Here is a 24,651-nt window from a genome sequence, read left to right on the forward strand (position 1 = left end):
GGATCTGCCTTCCACGCTAGAATATCTGCAGACTTCACACGTGGTCTGTATCAAAAGCTCAGAGCATATGACAGATTGTTACAGCTTAAATTGTCCACAAAATACGCCACTTCCACTTTTTATTAAACTTACAATTTTGTACTAATTCATAACAGTTACTTATCATTTTAACATTCAGCTCAGAGAAAGAATGATGGAAAGGCACGTTTAAACAACATTTTAAATAAAACAACTTGCCAGACACAGAAGCTACGTTTAGCCTAGTAAATTAAACAGGACCATGGGACTCGATCTGTAGCATTAACACTAGAACAACCCCCGCATTGGTTTTGGCTTAAGCCAACAGGCACTCGTGAACAATTCACAGACACTGTCTGTGACTTAGCTCAAGCCAAGCAGTCATTCTCAAGAGGAAATCTGTGTGCAGTCATAATGCCTTGGAGATCAAGAGTTTAACATCACATCTCAGACCACCACACTTGAATTTGTTCAGACAACAGGTCCTGATATCGATTAGTTTGCCTATATGGTATTCTCACAATGTTTTACTCTTATCACCAAACCCACGACAATCAGCCCTCCTAAGCTCCTCTCGATGCAACTCAGGGTAGGAAATGCAAAAGAGCAAAGACACCATTCTCCCAAAGCTTCTCTCTTGTTGTTGAGTAGAGGAAGAGTCTACATGAGTCTCTTAAGTCAAGTACACAAAGTTAACACAAGGTAAGAAGGTAATTTGAACAGCATCAATACACAAAATTACGAACAATGAAGTCCTTACTGCATTGAGAACCAGTGTGGGGAAACGTACTAAAACAAACAGGAATACCTATGACATGTAAGCAGCAATCATCCTGACTCTCACTAGAGTTTTCTGGGGTTTCTAACAGCTATTTCCTGAGCAAGTAAAACCAGTCCATATTTTAAACTAGTAGTGAAAGAGCTGCCATTAGCATTTCCACTAAACAAAAGTATTAGTGGACACGTGTGTACGCTCTGCTTCTGTGTTTCCACTGGTTTAATGAAATAGATACACAGCCTCTAGGAGCCTGTTTATATGATCTGACTTCATACAGTCCGACAAACACCAGTACAGCCTGTCCTGTAAGCACTATGTTGATAAAAGAGCACATCCCAGTGAAAAATAACACCTACATACTTAAAACTGAATCCTCCATTAGGCACTGCCATGCTAACTTAACTTGCAGGCAGCACAGATCAACAAACCACGTTTTTACAGTCCTCCGAGGTCTCATTCCTCAGCTTTACTGCTCTAGAACCAAAGCTAGCTTACTCATGTTTGCGTGAGCTTATGGTGAAGACCAACCCTCACATGGCTTACCAAACCATGTTGGTCAAAACCTGCACAGCAAGCTTCTTCCAAAACAAAGGTGTTCCAATTATGTTCCAATTCTTATAATCTCTAACAATTATTTTTTCGTTTCACGATCCTTTTGCAGGACAAAAGAAAACACATCTTTAAAACATCAACCCTAATAACAGGCTGCTCTATGACCTAGACATTATTGTTGCCTTACCAACAGATTCCCAAGTCTACCTTGCCTGGAAAGTTTATCCAGCATCAGGCTAACCGTGGTTCTCCAAACTTGATGATAACTCTGCTGAAGTTATTGAAGGACAAACGAGTCGCCAAACTGCCACTGTGGCTCAAGACAAACAACTCCATTTTCAGCTTGAAAGAACTTCAAAAAGTTACATCCGCTTTCAGTTTCCTCACCTTCCTGCAGCTGAGATGCTATCATCTTGCCTGAGAATAGGGAGCTGGAATATGAACTGATTATAGTCAATTTTTCTGGAAGTTAAATAGGTTCTCTAAAAGCCAGAGCTGCAGACTTAATTGAGTCACTCTGGATATGGTTAGAAGAAAAAGTCGTCCAATTTGGTTTTCAGCTGCGAGAGGACTACATTAATATAAAAGGTCTAAAAGAACTATATACTTTCAAATGCCTGAAGACACTAACATAATCTCTATTATTAATTTGTTTGGTTTTCAATTCTTCTCCAGTTTAACCTTTGTCTTTCCACTTTTATCTCATCCCAAGAAGAAGCTATCTCATTTCTTATGTCCATCTGACTGATTCACAAACCCTCAAGTTCATAAATTTTAAGTAGCAATGCACTGGTTCTTAAGTTACATTGATATATAAAAAGTACATCAAGGAATTACATGTGGGATTCTTCTAATTTTTGGGTAAAATTTGATGGAAATTCTATGAGCATTAAAATGTAAACATAATTATACTAACTACAATGTTTTGCCCTCATTCTGTGACTTCTGGAGCAGTTGCTTTTCTATCAAATATAGAATGACAGCTTTCACATACTACTTGAACGTACCACTAAATTTCAAGAAGAATTTAAGCAGAGTGTCAAACATTCCTTCCAGAAATAAATGTTAACTCAGGGCTACAAAAATTAAGTAGAAGGAAAGAGCTTAAAGTAACAGAAATACTACGCTGGCTACTAAGTTTTAGGATCGTAAGTCATATATTACGAGGAAGCAAGCTGCTTAAGTAAATACCGGAGAAAGACAACATGCAATGGTTCTATTACAGCTTGCTCAATATAACTCCTGTTACCTGAAAAAGACAATTTCTAAAAGGTCACTACAATGCTACCTATAAAAGAGCATGCAGCTAAGAAGAAATAGAAGACATTTCCACTTGGAACCCCAATCTAAACTTTCTAAAGAATCTGAAGTCCAGAAAAGAAACATCACACTGGATCTTTCAAATCCATGAGTTGTGACACGTTAGTTGGTCAATTTAAAAAAAGAAACAAACAACAAAACCAAAACCCAACACCAGAAACCCCTTCATAAATAGTTAAAATGCTTACCACTTTTTCAACATCTACTTCCTCTTCACTTGGGAAGTCAGAAGCACCATCCAGCATCTCATCAGCAGAATCATCAGTTTTTTCATCCTCTTCATCCTCATCATCGTCTTCCTCCTCTTCTTCTTCCATATCATCAGCAGTTATATCAACAGTGGGCACGTAGCCCTTTTTGTGATGCCTAGGCTCCTGTGCCCTCTGTTCTGGTGTCAGGAAGTCGCTTTTCTCAGATACATCAGCTTTGTTATCTGCCTCACTTTTATTTTCTAAGGCAGGTACAATGCTAGATATTTTGCTCCAAGAACTGTTGACATGCGTTACAATATCATGACCTGTTTTCATTGCTTCCTGAGGATCAAAAGCACCTTGTTCTTTGTTGTTACTGCCTGCTTCACCTTCCTTGGTACTGACGGCATGCTGTCCTCCTGAAGCATTATCCTGCTGCTCTTCCGCCGGACTGCTGTCAGACTTGCTGCCTGTTCTCCCTCTTATGCTTCCTGATTCTGTGCAGTCCGTGTGCCCCTTCCTTTCCGTATCTGGCTGCACAGCATCACCCTGGCATTCTTCTTTGTTCCGAGACAGTTCAGTCTCTTTCTGCTCCTCCTTGCTCTCCAGCTGCGTATCTTGGTCTTGCTGACCTTGTGACTGCCCAGAACTTGCCTGGCTGTGCTCCTCCACCTGTGTCCGTGCATCTCCTTCCCACTCTTTTACTGGTTTCCCTTCCTGTTCGTCATGTATTTGTTCCTTCCCGTGGTTCTTCAACTGTGCAGTCTCCTGATTCTCAAGACTCCGTGGGTGCGCATTATTACCCCGAGGAGCAACTGGAGGCTGCTGATCTGATGGCCCATAAACAGTTTCAGAGTTAGTTGAAACAGCCTCCACCAGAGTTTCAGAACTGACAGAATCCTCTTGCCCCTCAGAAGCCCCTTTTTCTTCCTCATCATTTGGCTTCTCGCTGATGTACGAATGGTCAGACGACACGACATCTGCAGAAACATCAGGCTGAGAAGAAAAGCTATCATCACACGAACTCTCTAGCACCTTGGAGTCCTCCTCTACCATCTCTAACGTAGCAGAATTTCTATCAGGTGTGGCTGTGCCAGATGCTGACTCTTCAACATTATTTGACTGGTTAACTGCCAATTCGTTTTCTTCTTGTTTCCTATCAGACGCTGTGACCTCAGACTCTGTAACTTCAGCATCATCTGAGCGTGAAGCCTTCTCATTTTCCTTCTGCTGAGCAGCACCCAACTCCTCTTTCTTGCATATTTTCCTGTAATCCTTCTTCATCTGAAGAGATGCAAAATGGTGCAGAATGGAGTTTGGCACAGTCTTCTGTCCTGGGAGCTGAAGTAAAGCAAAACTGCCAGATTGTAAAGGTATGAGATTAGCAGCCGTAGCTGGCAGACCACCTGAGCTGCAGTTCATTTTAGACTCAGAGGCTGTCTGATTTGTCACACTGCTAGCAGCAGGAGGAGAGATCCTCAGAGTCAGAGTGCCTGCTTGTGACACAAAACTTGTTACTGAAGGAGGAAGAGAAGATGCTTGAGTGGCTGTGTTGGATGTAGGGGATAACTTGGGTGCTGCAGCTTGTACAGCTGGATTTGCAGCAGGAGAAGTGGAAGACACAGAGGAAGTGGGAGACACAGGTGACTCGGGAGGCTTAGAAGGTGCAGGTAACCGGATTCCTACAACAGATCCTGTGAGGAAAACAGAACATCAACTAATACTTCCTCAATGCAATTTTTATTTTTTTTGGTTTTTTTAGTTTTTTAGTTTTAGTATTTGACAGTGTAATAGAAGTAGCTGGCATTCTCGGGCATCACAACGTAATCAGGTATTTGACCACAAGTTCTCAGTGAAAGAGCTGGTGCTGCATGAAGGCATATACATTGTTGAATTTTTGTACAGAACACCCCAATAAAACATGAGGTGGCTACTACAGAACTACCAGATTTAATGATAAGTTCTACCATTAAGATTTATAATCAAAAAAGGCAACTGCATTTAGTTAGAGCCCTTTGCAATTTTATTTTCCCATTTATTGGAAAACAGAGGAAATGGATTTTCTTTAGGACAAAAAAAAAAAGGGGGAAAATGAAATATTTGATTTAAAAATCCTTTTCTCCTTCTCAGAAAAAAGACTCCACAGAGAAAAACTGTGACAAACCCACATAATTATACCACAATCTTTTTCACCTTAATGAACTCTTCTGCAGCATTTCAGAACTCTGTAAAACAATGAGGAAGATTATTGCCAACTATTGGCAACTAGTTTCTCTTGTACAGCAAAAGCCCTAAACCACAAAGGAATTCAATGCACTTTTTGGCTGATTCTTTCTTCACTACACCTCATGCTCCAACCCCAACTAAGGCACAGGATTATTTTCTCTCCTTCCTACAGTTTTGCTCTGCTTGTTTCGCCTCTTTTCAAGACCACTCTTGCCTCCGTTTCCTCAGGATGCTTCATTATAAAAAGGGAGAACAGAAGAAAAATCCTCCTGGAAAGTAGGCATGCATTTAAAGTATATTTTGTTTACAAACATGTACAACAGTATGCTCAACAAGCATCCTACCTATTTTCTGTCAGATACTTGCAACGTCTTACTCTTCCAACCTCATCTTCAACTATGCACTAGAGAAACAGCTGAAAATCAAATTTATTTTTCTTCTCATGCTCTAAGGAGGAAAAAACCCCAGAAATTTTGTACTGTAGTGTAACACTTGAGTATCTGCTGTAAAAGCACTAACAAACCTGCAAACCAAACAAAAACAGCGCAGCACATCCAGACACAGGCAACAGCTCATCCATTTTAAAAGAATCTCCAACAAGAATGATTTTTGAATCACTAGAACAACAGAATTTCTTCTATGTTACGACAGTACAACGGGCATGGCTCTATTGCCACATGCACAGAACTCCCAAATTTTGACAACTTCGCTACTAACTGCACTTTCTGTATTTTACACCCGTAGTATTTAAGTTGTATTGTATCTGAATAATTACACGATGTTCTTCAACTACTCACTCAGAACCAAATCAGACACTGTTCAGTTACTCCCAGCAGGGGAAAGGAGCATTGCAGAGACACTTATCACACTGTTAATTTCTGGATAACACATTGGTCAGCCAAGAAAGAAACATCCGACTTTGTACCTGGATTGCGGAACATCACTGGCTGCACGCTGGGCTGGGCACCTGCAGCTCGAAACTGTTGCAGAGGGACAAGCTGAATTATCTGCCCATTAGGATGTCTGAACAGGTTCACACCACCAGGGCTCCTGAGAGGCTGAAGGATCATCCTCTGCCTCTGAGCAAGCTGCATGTTGTTTAGAGGTCGCAAAGCAGGGGATGTCTGATGCACTGGAATCAGCAACAATCGAGGTCCTACACGTTTCTCTGCTCCAGGAGACATCTTCTGGGGAGTCTTACTTACAGCCTGTGGAGTAGCATCTTCTAAAAATTAAAAAGTAACACAAAAATCAGCTTAAGAGAACAGCCTACAAATAAGGCATTACCCTTAATGAAAACAAGGGCAAATATTTTGGAAACAACCAGATCTCTTTAAAAAATTTGTTTCGAAGTATTTATTTTTATTCACAGAACATACATAGAACCAACCAGGCCAAAAGTCTTTTTCACGCAGTTCCATCGACATTTCTCAGCCATGACTCAGAAGACTTTCACGTTAATGATGAAAGGCTAATTCCATACCTACTTCTTGGGACTCTATGCCAACTGTGAAATTCTAGCATTTCATGGGCCAAGAAATGAAGTGAGACTTCCAGCTCATTTCATAGCAGTCAGTGACCAGATAGCTACATTTTTTTCCTCCTCTACTGGCTCAGGCTGGAATAAAACAAGCAACTTAAAAGAGATCATGTTTCTTATCCTATTTTGGATAGAAGGGTGAGGCAAACAGATTTGTATTTAAACTGGGGGCTACAGCTGCAGACTGTATTCTCACTATGAAGGAGGCAGCATAAAAAAAGGAAGATTTTGCAGCATTAGCCCAAAGCACCTAAGCCTTACCTCTTTTTGGATTCAGAGAAGGACTTGAATTAACTCCTGACAGCATAATTGGAACAGAGCTAGCAGAAGAAGTTGGTGTGGTCACCACAGATGTAACTGTTGCAGTTGTTGTCAGTACAACTGTTGAAGTGGATGTTGTGACAACAGGACAAGTAACAGCTGGTGGTGTTACCACGGTTTTGGGGAATGACACGGCTGCTACTGGTGCAACAATCCCTGTTGCTTTTGTTACGTTCACAGTAGCAGTAGGAGGGGTGGATGAGGGAGTAGTACCAGTGTTGACTCCAGATGTTGCCAGAGCAGTTGTGACCGTAACTGCAGGAGGAGAGCCAGCAGGTTCATTAGCTCTTGTCTGACTAGGAGTGGTTACAGTAGACACTGCCATATTGGTGCTTTCCACAATAACTGGAGAAGTGGTGGTGGCTGCAGTGACCCCAGGAGAAACCGTGCACTGAGCTGGAGATGGCCTTGAGGGAAGCACAGGAGCAACCACCATTATCGGCGTGGGCTTGATACTGAACTTCTGCGGCCCTGACAGAGGCTGGCGTGTGCTTGTTCCAGGAACCTTCTGCTGTAGAGCTCCAGCTTTGTTCATCACAAACTGTGTGAACACACCACCAGGTGAGGGTCGGGCAGCTGTAAATAAAAACTTGCAGGTCAAAATCTTAGTAGATTTCCTCTGCTTTTCATGAGGTGCTACAATTGTAATTTCAGCATGAATTTGAGCCTCCGTTTCCTTTGTACCTTGCAATTAAATTGAAACTTTTATGGCAGTCCTGAACATGCCTTACATACTAGAACTATATCTGCTTAATTCCACTTCTAGAGATTTTTGTTGCATTTCTTCCTGGCCACACAAAAGAATCGGGTCTTGAGGGGTTGTTCTTTATCGTCAAAGTAGGAACAGACAGTTCTAATCACAGTACAGAAAAACAAACACCTAAGTGAAAGGATGGGCTCAAACTATTTTCTAAACCTCAAATTCTTCCTGTAACAGTTTGTGTGATCTTCCTCTTTTCACTGCCTCTTGCTTGCCAGCCCCCTTCTACTGTATCCACATCCTACACAGCCGGGGGGAAGGGGGCAGGAGGAGGACAGAGTTTGCCATCTCCCCTTCTCATTACAGTGACAGTCGTGCAACTGAGGACTGGATGGGAGAAGTTTAACCAGAGGGAAGCAATCGCTATTGGGAAGATCCTTCCCCTCATCCCATGCTCTCTAAGGGATCAGAATACTGCATCTACCTCACTCCAGATGCCTACAGATATGTACAACAGCATAGAGATTATGGAGCAAGCCCAAATACTGTAGTTATTTACATATATAGCATTTTTAACGCAGCATATGCCAGAACACTTAAATCATAATATGCAACAATCACTTCACCCATCAATGAAATTCAGACAGCTCTTTAACACTGCAGAAACAGACAAACCAGGAAGTTTTATTTACAGGACAAGAAAAACAACACACCCATTTACATGGCAAAGAAAATTTAGGCAGAAAGAAACAAAACAATCAGAAATTAAAGTTTTGCCAGGACACAGGTAACATCCTTTTCTCTTGCAAAGCTTCTTCAGATCTTTAATGTGTGGGAATATGTGGATGGGCATGAGATATTTTAATTATGTATTTTTTTAAACTCATGCAAAATGTAATAGGTAAAGACAACTTCCTCTCTTGCCATGCTGGGGTAACCATTTCAGTACCAACTCAGACACAAGTACCACATGCTTCTTCCAATTTTTTAATTTATCCCCCCCCCCGCCCCCCCCCAACTCTAAGTGCTGACTAAGTCCAACCCTGTTTAGCTTGTGAAATCCAAGGAGATTACAGGCTGGTGTGGTTACTGGCTGCACACCTGTTGTTTCGCTAATTCAGATTTGGACCATCTTGTATTTCACTGCTGCTTCATGCATCTTTGGTGGACACAAGATTTCCAATTTTAAGTGCAACATCATCAGAAAAACTAACAGTGAAGAACCACAGATTAGAGTGATCCTTTACTCATTTTATGTTAAATCGATGCTTGATGAAAAGCAATTAAAAGTCATAGTAAGGGAACTCTCCAAACAAAAATCCAAGCTTAACATTCAGCGTGTCTCCATCCACTGTTCCTTGTCTCTTCAAAATACGCTCTAGTAGCATTAATAAAATAACTAATAGTCAACATCTGTAATCTTATTCTGAAGTAAAAAATAAAATTTTCTGCTTTAAAGAGGTTATTTATTGCAGAGGCAGTTTAGGTAGGCAATGCAGCCAAAGGCAGCATGCACTGTCGCACAGAAATCAACAGCAATGCTGTACACTCACTTTTTACTTCAGCTTCACGCAATTTAAAACACAGTAATAAGTTCCAACCTACCTATCTGTCTCTGTGCTGGGACATGGGTTTTCAGAGTCGTCACAGTGGGGGTTGAAGTAGTGCTGGTGGAAGATGTAGTTTTGGGAGTTGATGTTGTGGGCACCTGGACTGATGGTGTCCCAGAAGCAGCTGCTTTAGCATTGGATGCTACCTTGAAGATCACAGTACTGAGGGTTGAGATATCAAGTACTGTGGGTCGCAGCCTGCCTGTGATATAAGCTGCTAGCCGATTGGCGGGATGTAATGCCCCCATCTGTCCCAAAAGCAGTTTGGCCTGAGGATACCTTTTATCATTAACCTGAAAAAAGTGGAAAAGGGAAATTTTGTGAAAAGAATGCTAATTCACCACCTCTGGAGAGGCGTTTCATTCCATGGGACTTGTAAGTGTCCTTTTCAAAAAACCACTGCACTTCAGAATGGGAATGCCCGATTTCCTTACTGCCCAGGAAAACTTCAAGCAACTCTTGTATCTTTGTAATACAGATTTTAGATGCTACTCAGAGTCGTGTAGAACCACAGAGTCCAAAGCAGCATGTGAAATCACTGAGGTGGAGTGAAGCTAGCGCCTGTATTTCCTGCCCCTTACTTCTGCTAGAGTCCTGAATAAAAACAGGTTCCCAAATTTGAGGACAATTTTGGATAAAATGCACAAACCTAATTAACACCTGGCATCACAGAAGAACGAATATTTATGTCATATACATTGGGGCAAAACTCTAAAGAGCTTTTAAAATGTTTACCAGCTTTTTTCTTATCCATACTGTCATTTGATGCCATAATTGAGGTACGATGAATTGACTAACTTCAAGGTCAGTTTCAGTTGTAACTAAACAGAACTTCCTGAACGTCAGGCTTTAAGCCTAGTGGTCAATGGGATGTTTTGGTAGTGTTGCATTTTACTTTCAGGTTGTTTGACAATACCTTCTAAAATACATTTCACACACTACTAAATAAGGTCTTGACACTCTTTATCGAACAACTTTTATTAAAAGTAAGAATTCTCCCTCTATTTTTCTCTCTCCTACAGCTTCTCTTTCTGACGGTGCCGCATCTGCAAAGCGTCATGAAAATACATTTTACTCTCATTTTCTAATTCATATGCTTTCCCTGAAAGTGGTATTACTGTAACCACAAATACCTTTGAATAAGAAAGATCTTCATCTTAGCCCTACCGTTCCTACAACCAATTCGTAGTATCAGGTTGGCAGCATGAAACTGCAGGGAAAGGACTCACTTTGAACTAAGGATTATGAAGTCTTTTGGTGAACACCTATAGTCTGCAAAGAGGACGCAGGCTATTAGTGAAGAGTAACAGTAAGCTGTAGCAAAAAGGAATTTTATGTTTACAGTTTCATTTTACAGTTTTGTCCCAGTGTACATTTCCTCAGAAGATATTCTTTATGTGGTCTCTAACTGCCATTCATTTAGAAGTATTATCTGACAAATGCAATCTGCAGGGAGTTTTCCAGAGCACCAAAGAGATGCTGAGAGATTCTGCACTTGAGCCACCGAGACCCAAACGGCCCAAAGGATAAACTAAACCATCAGATTTCAGACTTCCTATCAGATTTCCTGTTATTGAGTTAATCTTGAAAGGGACAAGCTTACGGAGAGGCAGGAATGCCACCTGATATTATTTGCCTGGACAGGCAAAAGACTAGGTAGACAAATTAAAGAACGTTCTCCCCTTCAAGGAGTTCTGGGATACGGGATGAAACTGAATCTAATCTCCACAGTAAAGGCAGAGGGACCCACCTGAATCAAGCCCGAGGGGCTCATATTAGCTTTGCGTTTGTAGACGACCAGCTTTCCTGCAGGAGAAACCCCTGCATAAAAAGGCAAGCCTTTGCCCCCATGCAACTTCTCCTGCAGTTTGTCCAATGTGTCTGCCCGCAAGAACTTTAGAGTTTCTGGGTTCTTGCGTGATGGCACTCCACTATCAGGAGTCTCCAAGACAGATGTCTCAGGCTTCTCGTCCTTGTCCTGGTAGGACGGCACTGAAATTTTCACTCTGGAGGAGTAGACAGGAGGGTGGTTCTCATCCTGGGCCTTGTGTTCCGAAGCCAATTCAATAATGAAGCTACCCACTTTGAGGCACTGTGGTGCGTTACTGTTGATATTCTGTGATAAGATGTTCAAGATCTTATTGTGATCTTCCTCCAAGTTGCAGTCAGAGATAATCTCGATAAGTTTGGTTGGTTCACCTGGAGTGGTGTGATGAACATAGGAGGTGGAGGAAGAGTCCCCCTCACTACGGGAAGACCACCAGCTTTTCTCTGAGAAAGAATTGAAATAGGTTTCTGCAATACTATGGCATTTTAATCACCTGGATATTCAAACAGTTTCACTCTGCCCACACCTCCACCCTTGTCTCAGCTGCAGGGCAACAACAAGTATAAGAACTGTTCAAAGCATGACTTCCCCTTGCAGAGTTTCACAAGCAAGCAAAAACTCACTGCAAATCTAGTTCAAATCAAAATTTCTCACAGTTCATTCCCTGCAGCCATACCATCTCAGGTTGTATCCCATTGCATCACAAGCTAAACAAAGCTGGGTTGTTTCAGTACACAGATGAAAGATCTCCAAGCAACACCAACATGCAGTAGAAAGCATCGCTGGTTATTCAAGAGATGGCACTTTTCTTTTGGAGTCAGAAAAGGACCAGTGTCCTATAACGGCACGAGGGGCAAACATGCCGCTAGCAGAACTGTCTTTCGCAGAAGATGTATAAACAGAAGCATGACTTTTTGCTGTCAGAGATCCAATGCCACTTTTTTGCAAAACTGTAAGGATGTTGAGCCCTGTGTCCTGGCCATTTTAATTTCACCTACCAATTCACCAGCATTTTCAACTAGTTGTATTATTTTTCCATTCCCATCCTTAAATGTAGAATGTGCTGTTGTATACATTAAACAGTGAAAAAAATTCAGCTCAAAAAGGCAGCTATATTTCATTAGTGGATGACACAATGCCTCTATTATATGTCTCATTTTAAAGTTCGTAGCATGATTTGGGCCACTTCAGACCGAAGGAGAACACAGATTTCTATCCTACTTCCTTATGAACTAGAAACTCAGACCCAGTATATATAACATAGCAAAACTTCAATTCAACCCTTCAACTTGAACTAAAAGAATTCAATGTTAAACAGCTCCAAATAAAGTGTAGACTATCCTTGTCCCATTTGGTTCTATGTGGAGAACGCGAGGATCCCTCCCTCACAGTACCACTTGGATGCTTATTAATTCTTCAGTAACTACAAAGTAATACCAAGGGGGGGGGAAAAGGGCAGGGGGTGGGGGGATGGCAACCAACCAACCAAAAACCAGTGATCTCCATTCCTTCCCAAGTATCTAATTATCACCCTTGAAGACAAGTCTGCTGTGCAGTATTACCTTTTACTGCTAAACAAGCTACTGTAATACTAGTTACTTTAACCTTAGAGCAACACCAAGTACTGGACGTTCAGTCAGCTGTTATCTCCCACACGACACACACAGACAACTGCTTAAGAAACAGGAAACTGTGATCACATCAAAAGACTTTTATTGACAGCCATAATAACTCCCCCAGCAAATGGACTTTTGTTTCATCAATAGCTGTGACTTTTGGAAAAATAAAGCCAACACAAAAACCCCACAAAAATGTGGAACTACCAAGAGGTCAAATTATACACAAGATTTAGCTCTTACCTCCTGATTTATCAGTGTCTTTCTCTGCCTCACATGCTGCTTTCTCAGGAGACTGGAGCTCTGGTTCATGATCCTGTGGGAGGAAAGAAACGCAAGAAAAATATTCATCCTGTGTATCTCTCTCCCACACTGAAAATTACATCACAAAATAAACTAGTTCATCATACCATCACCCCCAATCATAAAACATGCTAACTCTGACAACATTAGAATTTTCATCTTAGAACAGCTCTTCAACAACGACCATTTAAGCCTTACATGATAATGCACTTGGCAGCCAGGAATTTCCAAGACAAGACAATTTCTATCACAGTAACAGTAAGTTTTACCAGCACTGCTAGGTGATTTAGGCTCCAGGATCCACAGCCTATCACCATCAAATGTAAGGCAAGCCCTCATGTTGCGCAGGAGCTTCTGGGGAAAAGATCACTACTTTTTCAATATTTCTGCCTGTTCAATGATACATGCTAGTTACTGTGTGACCTCTTACCTTTATACTAGAACTCTGTGAATCACTTTTGTCTTTTGGTTGCTTTTTCTCCTCTTTCTTGCGTTCATATGCTCGGACCCTTGCACAAGTCATCATACTTTCAAAGTACAAGTAGACAGGATCCTTGTCCTCCTCTCGAATCTACAAAAAAATGAAAAAAACCCCAAACCTCTCCATTCTAGATACACATTAGATTCATGAAATAGTTTTGCTTTCCAGCAACACTTCAACATTAAAGTTTCAATAGTAAATGTCAAAAGAAAGGTCTGGCATTTCAAGCTGAACTGGCCCTCTTAGTATCACGTAGCCCAGTCTACATCTTGCTTCCCAATTACATATTCAGGGCGGGGGGTGGGGGAAAACAGAACAGCACCACTACCCCAAAAACCCAAACCTGTTCAGATACTCTTTTAAGTGGGGAAACAAGTCCCAGGTGTCATGCATTGTTTAACATTATCTGGTATACATTAAATAGCAACTCTTAATACATTTGTTCTTCAGACACAGCTAGACTCAACTCTACTGCTGTTGTTGCTTCTGTTAGATACTAAAATGAGGGAAGAGGCAAAGGCAGATTCTTCCAACATTGGCAGTGAAACCTCAAAAAAAAAAAAAAGACTCCAGAACTACACTGAACACTGTGTGCCTGTATCCACCCTGCCCCCCCCCCAGTAATTAATTGCTTAGACAGGCTACATTATGCAGCTAATAACTTCTACAAACACTACAGGACCAGCAATCATTTTGCTAAAAATAGCATATATACTTGTAATTTTTAAATGACGCTATCAGTGAATTATAATCACTTTTTACCATTGCGTATTGCTACAGTACATTCCCAACAGAAGACTGACATAGTTACTCATATACAGTCAATTCATCCTAGCTTATCAACATACCTATGGGCAGTCAGTCTTAGGCCCTCATCTCAAATTTCATCCAAAATGGCCTAGCACAGAGGCTTCTGGCAGTTTTTGTTTTAATTTTAAATACAAAGAAAAACAAACGCATCTCTTTTCCTCTCTTACCACTGGATTGGGTTTAGGAGTATACACTCTGCCTGGTTTCATTCCACTGGAGGATTTATGCTTACTAGAAAGCACAACTTCTGGGTTGGGCAGTACTGCAGATTTAACTGGTTCAATAACAGATGGTGTTGGGATGTAAATTGGCTCTGGATCTATTTCACCTTCTACTTTCACCCACAGTGGACAATTCCTAACAGGCTGTTCTGGCTCCGAGTCACAGATAGCTGAAAAAAACCAGAGGAAAATCAAGAACAACTTACACATGAAACCTCATCTAACACAGCAGTAACAGAATTATTTTTTTTTAAGCCTGAGGTCTAGCCATGCAGCAATCACTAGTTCATACTGCCAGAAAATGCTAGTGGTTGCTTTTCTCATCTCAAATTCTAGCCAAAAGTAACTTAGGTTTGTCCACAAGAAAGAGGAAATGAAAACAAAAGTGATTCAACACTAACCATTGTTTCTCAATTGTACTGTGATAGTAGATTAAAAAAAAAACACTGAAGAATTAGTGATCTTCATTGATGCTGTATACTCCAAAATTACAGAACACCCAAAAACCCCAAGACTATAATTTATACCACAGCTCTGCGGAAGAATTCATTTATGTCAGTGGAACACCAGGTTAACATAATGTTCATTTTAAGCTACTGCTAAAAGTACTACCAGCAAGATCATGGTCAATTTCTACCATGGTCTTCTGAGCATACCTTAGGCCAGATCTGAAAATCACTATATTTCCGATAAAGTCAATGAACTATGCAGCTATATACAGCAACGGAGGATACAGCTCTAGGTACTCACTTGGTAAGAGGGAAAGAAAACTGCACTATGACAGAGAAGATTACCAGCAGTGACAGCAGTATCTCGTATCCTTAGTCTTTTAAAGATAACTGGAGAGTTAAGCAAGATTTATCAAAAAGAAACTCCAGCTATTTGATCAAAATAAACAACTAAGCAGTGCCCAAAATGCTGATCACATAAGTAAGAGTTAAAAAAAGGGAAAAGGTGTTATTTTCTGCCAGTCAGCTGTAGGAAAGCAGATGCTGCAGACATCTCTTGGAATTGACTCCCAATTTCTGGACTTAGAAATGGCATCACTACTACATCCTAATAGAAATGCCCACCAAGATAGGTGGTTCCTGCAAATCTGGAAGTAATCACTTATGCCCCACAATACTCACTGTATTCTACCCTTTTCCTCTTCTTCTTATCTTTCTGCTTCAGGTCATCTTCCTCCCCATCACCCTCTTCTTCCACATCTTCATCCTCTTGCTGTTCTTCTTGTGTTCCATAGAACACAAGATTTCCACGCACAGCCTTTTTCATTATTTTCCTATGTTTCGATCCTCCCTTCACCAGCAACACTCTTCTCTTCAAGCAAGTACAGCCAAACATACAGTCTGGCCTGCGGCAGTGGGTAGGCTGACGTTTCTCCAGGGCTAGACTGGCACATATGCAACCCAGTCGACAGAAATCATTATTGCAAGGAGGTGCTCGTCGTCTTATTATTTTGTGGATAGGCTTGTTTTTGAGAGAAGCCTAAGAAAAGTTTTATAGAAGGATACACTTCAAATTTCAGTAAGAGAAAACTTTAATAAGATTAAGTTAAGCATATGCAAAAAAGCTATTCAAAGTCCCTTCTAGAATAACCCTTTCACCTACATGGTTTATCTGAAAACTTGTCATCTATACAGAAAAAAATAAAACCAGAAGAGAGGAAAGTTTGCATTTGCAGTCTTCTGAGAGGCAATTTGAGGCTGCTAAACCATCCTGGTTATAAGTAGGATGTGAAAAAAACAAAACAACCAAAAGAGGTTATCACGTGACAGCCAAGTTACATGACCAGGATTTTTTTTGTGGTTAGTTCAACTGAAAAGTTACAAATAGTAAGGAAATGCGGTTACTGAATAGCAACTGTATTAAGCAAAATTTTTAATGGTGAAAATTTGAAATAACTCAAATTATTAATGATTCATATCAATACACTATCACTACTAGTTTTCGCACACACCGCTAAGTCAGCACTTCTCAGCTTTCACTGCAAAGACAACACCACAAAGGAACATCATGCTTTTGTCATGCTCCTTAGCAGCTTCAGTCTTACTTTCTGCATCTATATGTAACATCAATAAGTGAACAGGTCTGATGAAGTAGCGGTACAGAAAGGAAAGCAACTATTACAGATCTACCTGAGCTGTAAGCAGGGTGGCCAAAGAGATGTCTGCTCGTTCTTCTGTAATATAGGTCCGTGGTTTGCCATCCCAGAGAGCACAGTCTTCCAAGTCCATTAACTTCACCTGAGATTTAGACAAACCTGGCGGACGAGCTGCTTGTTGTGGTGGTGCATGGCGCAAACTAATCTGTTTTGGAAGTATGTTTTCATCCAGAGCTGGCACCATGAAACTATCTGCTTGGTTAGTCAAACTGCTATTTGAGACAGACTTAGCAGCCTTTTCCCCTGATGAAGCGTTCTGTTTCTGCTTTGCAAGAAAAGGTGAAGGCAGTATAGGTTTGTAAGATGATTTTACTCTGCTGCTTGTAGATGTCTGTCTGGTTTGAGTTTTTGTCTTCCTAGAGGTCGATGACAGAGGGACAGGCTTGAACGTGTAAGATGTTGATGGAATTACAGTGGACTGCTTCTTTAAAACACTGTCGAGTGTTCGCACATAGCTAGTGCTCTTAGTGGGAAGCTGATACACCACAGGAGAAGTGGGAGCGCTAGAAGAGAATCCCATACTCGTTTCCATCAATTTCCCTTCATTTTCCAGGTACTCATCCAGCTTGTCACTACAGAATGCCGAGCGATTCTTCAAAGAACCTTCTGAACTGCCACCTACATAAATAAAGAGCGCTTTAACTAGCTCCTAGGAAAACACACTGACAAATCTTATAATAAACAGTATAGAGGAGGTAAGTATTTCCCTAAATATATATATACAATTCTTTTAAAAGAGTATACAACACAGGCATGACAAATATAATCCACTCAAACACAACCAGCTGTCTGAACAACTGTTTTTGTGGAAATCTTACATGTATGTTTGTGGTGGCTTGACCTCGGCTGGACACTAGGTGCCCACCAAGCCGCTCTATCACTCCCCTCCCAGCAGGATGGGGTAGAAAATAAGATGCAAAAAAACCTCATGGGTCAAGATAAAGGCAGTTTAATAAAGCAAAAGCAAAGGCCACAGGCAGAAGCAAGGGAAAATGAAAGATTTATTCTCTACTTCCCATCAGCAGGTGACATCTAGACGCTTCCCAGGAAGCAGGGCTTCAGTACACATTAAAGGTTGCTCCAGAAGACAAACGTCATAATAACAAATGCCCCTCCTCCTCCTCCTCTCTCTTAGCTTTTATGTCTGAGCAGAGGCCACACGGTAGGGAATATCCCGCTGGTCACTTTGGGTCAGCTGTCCCGGCCGTGACCCCTGCCAGGACCTTGCCCACCCGCAGCCCCTTGCTGGGGGGATGCTGGAGAGACAGCCTTGATGCTGCGGGAGCGGGAGCGCTGCTGGGCCGTAGCCAAAGCACCGACTGTGATTGCCCTGCTGCCACTGCCGCTCCTGCTCCCCGGGCAAGCGCAGCACCGTGAGGGCGGCTCTGGGGCCCAGCCGGACCCGTACAGTATTTGTTCACAAAAACAGTAAGCCTGCCAACAGACAGTGCTTCTATGCAACTCACTTTGTCCTAAACATCTAGCCTACCTGGTACATCTCAATACATCTGAATACCCCAACACAATATTGCATGGAAGTGCAGAAGGTACAATATAAATATTTAACCTAATGTAACAAGTGGCAAATTGCCAAATACCCATTTCTCCCTGAGGTAGGGCAAAGTAATTGAATATGTAAGGAATCCCTACTCTAACTGGAGTTAAAAATACACAGATATAAATGAAAATTACTCTAGTTCACTAGGGTCCCTAGGGCAACAGAATTCTGGAATTACCATACTTCCAAGTAAACTCAAAACTGATGAACAAAAATCAGAACTATTACATTTTTGATCTTTATTCAAGCCTTCCATGTAAAACAGAATACATGTATTTTTATCTCACTCTGAGTAAGTTCCTCTCTTCCCTCATAAAAGTCCATCCAAGAAGTACCAAAAAATTCTTTATTCATGACAAGTTCAAATATAAAAAAATAAATATCACCAAGACACACACAATTACCAAACTATGGAAGGTCAAGAAAAAGGCCTTGTATTCGAAATACATACACTGATCTCTCGCGCACTTTTTTTTTTTACCTTCATTTCTAGTAGCACCATGAAGCTTCCCCCGCCAGCCTTTGATTTTTGTGATATCATTTGTCTTTCCTGTCCTGGAAACAAAAGGAAATCCGGTATCTGGAAAAGAAGAAAGCTAGCCTCAGTTTATGAGCCAAGCTTGATCATATCAATGCTGTAGCAGTCTGCTTATTCCTTTTCATGGACAGATGAACAGCAGTAAATCAAAAGGCTGAATAGAGACTTGATTTTTACTACTTTTTTTTTTTTAAAATTAACAGAATACTTCACAAAGGGAAGCTTCTTGTAGAGTTCTGCTGTACAGCCATGCATCTGCTATGCCATACAAAAGATGTCTTCTGTATTTTCAGTTTTAGTCTCTTTAGCCATGGTGCAAGCAGTTGATTCCCAAACTCAAGATGGGTGAATCACCTAGTTAATAGGCTAAAATGGGACAGGCAGGTTTTGAGCTGATAATACAACCTCTCTCAGTGAGGAAAGTAATTTGAGTCTCTCCTCTCAATTGAGCCAATGACTTTTGTAAGACCTGTAGAAATTCAATGTAATGTTTGGTGCTCTGTCAAATTCAGCTGAGCATCAGTTAGGGGTAGAGGCAGGGAATAATCACAAAAGGCGACATCTCTTTCAAGTTATCCATCAGCTCCAGGAGCTAAGCTGGAATGTAAAAACACTAATAGGGATCTGTGCCGCTGTTTTGCATATCGCTAGGCTAGAAAGAATTGTGTTTGACACTGAGCTGAGGTATTCTGAATTGAATCTTCCTCTGCAGTGTAAACAAAGCTGAGATGCAATATCTGCCTCTTTACCAGCTCCCAAAAGCAGCAGACTAAGACACAATAATCAGAATATCAAAGTAGGAGAAAAATAAGCACCCCTATACTTTTTGTCCAACTAGTTTATTATTAAAAACAATATCTACCAACAGTATTAGAACCATAGTCACAGTATAAGAAATGCACTTGTCTGGATACCAGGTAGGTTTGGGGGAAAAAAAAAAAAAAGTACAACTGATCAGCACTTTTATAATAAATTATCATCATGAAGTTATAGGTTATCTAAGAGTGGCACCTCAAGCTCTTCCTCTGGAAAGTACTGATACCCAGCTCTGAAAGACAACTTCTTTTTGTTTTGCATGTGAGTAACATCAGAGAAATACAGATTGCTTAGCCTTTTTTTTGAGCAATCTGAGAGTAGTTAATGTGTGTATTTACATTTAGAAAACCCAGCTCCAAGAAACAAAACGTGCCAGTATAAAATAAAATGAATGGATTCTATTACTGGATCACAACCATCACAGAAAGGAAAGGCTGAAGACAATCTGGCCAGAATTACTCAGGACTCCTTGGCCAGCAACCACGTAATGATTTAAGGAAGTTCTTACATTCTGTCATTTTAATACTGCTTTAATCTCTTTAAGGTATCAACTTCAACTAAATGGCCATTCCCTCCTTCTGATCATTAATGAAAAGACAGTACTTGACATTTCAGCAAATCCATATTCTACCTACCTGGAGAATTGGGATTGGGTCCTGGATAGCTCCACAAAGCATAGTTTGAGTAGGAAAGAGGAAGCTGCACACCCAAGTATTTCAAGTCAATGCTCATTGTTGGGTCCACAGAATTCAACTTCAGTCCCACTACAAGAGGCAAATATCAAATCAATGTCCCAATGCAGCAAGATGTTAGGAAAAACAAAGTCAAGATATTTACTAAAAAATAAACCATTAAGTTATATACAGGCTTTTCTAGCATTTACTCACCATTTTAAGAGATATGACAAAGAGCATTAGTGACTATAACTGTTATTTATACTGGATTTGCAGCAGGTATGAATTAAAAGAGTCTTGAGGAACGGGAAATCAAGGAGACAAAAAAAAGTAATTTTCTTTTTTTTTTTTATTACTAATGAAGTCTCCACAGAAATTTATTAACTAAAGCACCAGCATTGTAATAATTCTCACAAGTTTTTGTTTGTTCATTTTTTGAAGAAGTTAGTACCTTTTACATCCCCAAAGGCTAGAGTTACCACCTGAACACAACTCACCTGACTACCCAACATTTCACATCACTACATAAATTCTCAGTCCTGCCAGTGGTACTTACTGATCCCCTTCTCTACTGAAAGCAATTCTTGTGCAAGACATACCACACATGCTTCAGTTTCTACCAGCAATAAGACAAGAGCAAACCACATTTTAGTTCTGAAGAAGTGTGCTTGTGTGCACTTAAAAATTATGATATAAAGTTGTATGCAGACAGCACTCTCGGAACTAGCTCATCAAACAATCTAGATTTCAGTAGATTATTTTTTTTCCGGGCTTGGCACTTTGCAGTAAAAACTGCTTTTTTTATTTTTATTTTCTTAAGCAAGGGGACAAATGGCTATAAAGAAACTAAACACTCTGTGCTGTTGATGCCACCAAAAATCCTTAGCTGTCTGTAACACCTTCCTTCATCAACTCCCCCAAAATACTCACACTGGAAGACTTTACTTGATCACAAAAGCTATCTTTATCCACCGCAAAGCAAATACAGATACAGAAATGCTGAGAAAAAAAGCTAGTGAATTTGACTTAGTACCTTTTCCAGAAAATATTGTTACACTGAAGTAAAAAATGACTGTTGTCAATCAAATTCAGCTCACAATCTGGAGCTGAGAACATCTGTTTTGGTTTTCAGCCACAGAAATCTATAAATGGCGCTCCTGTTGCCAACAAGTCTGAAATTCATATATTAAATATTTGAGTTTTGAAATTGAAAATGTATGACTTGACACAGCTCAGAACATAAAGTAGTATTTGCACATACACTAGAAACCTTGTGTTGGTGGCACACGTTTATGTTCCCAAGTGGCAACACAGTGACCTAATTACTGGCAGCCTGAAAACAACTGACATGGAACAAATCGCAGACATGGTATCTGTTTAAACAACCATTATCAAAAGCAGTCTAGTGAGATATGATTTTCAAAACTACATGGGGAAAATGAGCAGCAAGCAAGTCAATCTAGCATTTTGTATAAAAACATGTCAACTACCAAATGTCAAGATGCTATCCATTTCTTTTCAAACTCTATTTAAAGTAAAATGAAAAGAGCACACAGTTTATTGTTCTTGACACCCCATTTGAATTATTCTGTCATCTCCAAAACCAAGCCTAGCTTTTTTTAACACTCAAACAAAAATAAGATCACCACCACCCATACACAAAGTCTATTATTTCAGTTTAGGATCATGAAGTAAAAAACACACCCCAACAAAAACCAAGAGGATGACTCCGACAAGCACAAGACTGAATGGAATGCAGACAGTGTAAAGAGAACAAATGGTAACAGAATTATGTCAGTACAGACATTGCCATATGTAACAGGTGAAATATTACTTTTATTAATTTTATCATCTCCAGAGTATTGCCAAATTTCAGTTGCTGTAATCAAACAGTGGCAAATGAAGGACCCTAAGAACTTTCTCCTCTCCATCAGATGCAGCTGCTAAATCTGAAATACGATGCATGACAACAATGCCTTTGATTTTCAGGAATATGATAAAGAATTCCAAGTAGCTCAGATAAAAGAGGCATCCCATAACACTGCAGTACTCCAGCAGGAGCTTTCCTTCGAACATGCTTCAGCTGAATTCCCTTTACTTCTGAAACATCTGCTTCCTGCAGTCCTGGTGCCTCTAAGATCTAGATAACCACAATCACAACTTAACTTTGCAAATGAACAGCAACTGTGGGGTTCAGGTACAGCTCCAACACATCATCAGTGCATCTCAAAAAGAAACTTAAGCTTCTCAACTGCCTTGTTCAAAACCAAAGGCTGAGTTAACATCAAAATTGCTATGTCCATTTCCCATACTGCAGTAAGGACAAAAAAGCCAGTAAGCTTCTATGAAATGGCTGAAAGCACATTTAGAAAGACACACTTCCTACCTTTCAGACAGAAGGGCGCATGTCTCTTCGCCTGTTCTACTGTAGTAGATGACTATGAGGTATTAAGTCATGAACTGTAGCCAAGAAATTTTGGCGAACAAGTACCAGAATCAAGAAGGCTAACGAGGCTGCATCTAGCTGCAGGATGCTACTTAGAAACAGTATGGCTGGAAAAACACACAGCCTTTACGTTTGGCCTAAAGGCAGTCCCCGGACACCTTCACGGCTTACTGATGACACTGGCACGGGGGGGGGGGGGGGGGGAGGGAGAAAAACCCCAGCAATCCCTCTCTTCATTAACATCATCATGCTCCTTCCCTGATCTCAAGTCTGCAATGGAAGGCAATAGATCTGTAACTTTTTAGAAGGTGAAGGTAATCTGAATAAAGACTGACTTCAGTTCACATGCAGCAGCTGAAGACTAACAACTTATTGTAATTCACAGCCTGAGCAAATTTGCAATAATGCTCTTGCTAAGTCTTCATGTAACTTCTTTTCCCTCTAGAAATCAGACAGGTGAGAGTCATTCTCTTTGCTGCCAAATTACGATTTCACCATTTAACAGACTCAGCAGATTACCATCCAATAGTGGAAACGATGGTCACAAGCATTCAAGAAAGTCAAAATTCTTTAGATCTTTTTCTTAGCCTGATGCTTGACTTTTGTCTATTTTGTCGTATCCATGAACCGCTCAACACCCTTCAGAAGGTACCACACACTTCACCGTCACTCATTTAGAAGCTGGAGGAAAAGCACGTGGGTTTTGCAGGATCACCTCACAAGTAAAACAGCCCTCACTAGTGTTGTGGTTGCCAACATACCATAATTCTATCATATTTTTGTTGGGTAAAGGTAACATCTAGGATGGCCACAATATAATCCTAAAAATCCTTAACACTTCTGTAACATCTGCTTAGCACTGTATCTAGCACTGCCAGCAGCTGACCACAAAAGGGATTTTACCACCCTTTTTGAAATATGATGACACACAGAGAACCTGCGAGGGCAGGTTGGCCAGTGATGTCATTAGAAAACAGGAACACCTATTTCTGGGATCACGGAGGGGAAAACCGTGTTCAGGCATCCATGATACAACTGTCAGCACTGATGCTATACCACCGAGGTACAAACTGGCTGGAGCCAGATTATTTTGTTTCACCCCCACCACATCTAGGACAGAGCTCTTAGAGCTAATACCCTTCTTGTCATTGCTTTAGAAAGGCTGAAGACAGGAATGTCTCACCTCAACACTAGCAAGACACAAACGTATCCCTTTAAATGGCTGCAAAAAAAATAATGACAGGCTAGTTCTCATCATATCCTGTGCATAAACCTGTGCGTTCTTCACAGTAGAAGGTCTCTGAGGACCCAAAATAACTAGTATCAGAGTCAAGCTCAGTATCTGGGGTCTCAAGCCCTACAGCATTACAGCTGTATGTCTGAAAAATGCAGGGCCAGAACCTCAGGAGCATGAAGCACTTTCGTTCAGATCAACTTCTTCATCTGCCTTGGTGCCCATGTTAATGCCATCAGTTTCAGGACTACCACTGCTGAAAAGTCTTTCAGCATCATCAGTAGAGACAACATTAAGTTCTGCTGTGTTGATCCTTGACGCACTTCCACGTGACCTCAAGATCGTACTGTGTGTAAATGAAAGAGCACAAGCTACAAGTACCTAGCTTGGGCCTCTTACGCGGCTAGTGAACCTGGATCTACAGCGACTCCAAGAAATACGGACTCAAACATAGCAAATAAAGTCTTACTTTTAAGTGCTTCTGGATCTTTAGCTCCTCTACTACCAGGAAATGGCCATTTTCTATGGAGGAGTAAAATCAACTCCATCTGCCCTCTGTAAGGATTAGCTCATTACAAAACAGGCACTGCCTAAACTCTGAAGGCTCAGCATCTTCTGCAAGAGACATATAATGACATGCAGCCTCTTGCTGTGCTGTTGGGAGATTTGGGATTGTTTGCCTCCTCCATCTCTCCTAGTCTGCAAC

General features: G+C 40.8%; 1 protein-coding gene across 11 annotated transcripts in view; it reads right to left on the bottom strand.

Annotated features, from left to right (window-relative positions):
• Positions 1-24,651, bottom strand: part of MGA (MAX dimerization protein MGA) — a 63,817-nt gene that overhangs the window by 18,491 nt on the left and 20,675 nt on the right. For 9 of the 11 annotated variants that reach the window (XR_008822872.1, XM_056344992.1, XM_056344990.1 and 6 more), the window contains exons 6-17: positions 20,227-20,355; positions 18,719-18,817; positions 16,654-17,297; positions 15,646-16,003; positions 14,462-14,685; positions 13,434-13,574; positions 12,944-13,016; positions 11,007-11,527; positions 9,252-9,549; positions 6,887-7,522; positions 6,011-6,310; positions 2,857-4,553 (exon numbers count right to left, since the gene is read on the bottom strand). Coding sequence is in view for 10 of the 11 variants with exons in the window: in XM_056344992.1 (XP_056200967.1) it covers positions 2,857-4,553; positions 6,011-6,310; positions 6,887-7,522; positions 9,252-9,549; positions 11,007-11,527; positions 12,944-13,016; positions 13,434-13,574; positions 14,462-14,685; positions 15,646-16,003; positions 16,654-17,297; positions 18,719-18,817; positions 20,227-20,355 (5,120 nt within the window). In the remaining variant the exon portion in view is untranslated. The remainder of the gene's footprint in view (positions 1-2,856; positions 4,554-6,010; positions 6,311-6,886; positions 7,523-9,251; positions 9,550-11,006; positions 11,528-12,943; positions 13,017-13,433; positions 13,575-14,461; positions 14,686-15,645; positions 16,004-16,653; positions 17,298-18,718; positions 18,818-20,226; positions 20,356-24,651) is intronic. The other 2 variants (XM_056344994.1, XM_056344998.1) reach the window with 2 other exon arrangements.

The sequence above is a fragment of the Falco biarmicus genome, chromosome 7 (genome assembly GCF_023638135.1).
Source record: "Falco biarmicus isolate bFalBia1 chromosome 7, bFalBia1.pri, whole genome shotgun sequence".
Taxonomy (NCBI): Eukaryota; Metazoa; Chordata; class Aves; order Falconiformes; family Falconidae; genus Falco; species Falco biarmicus.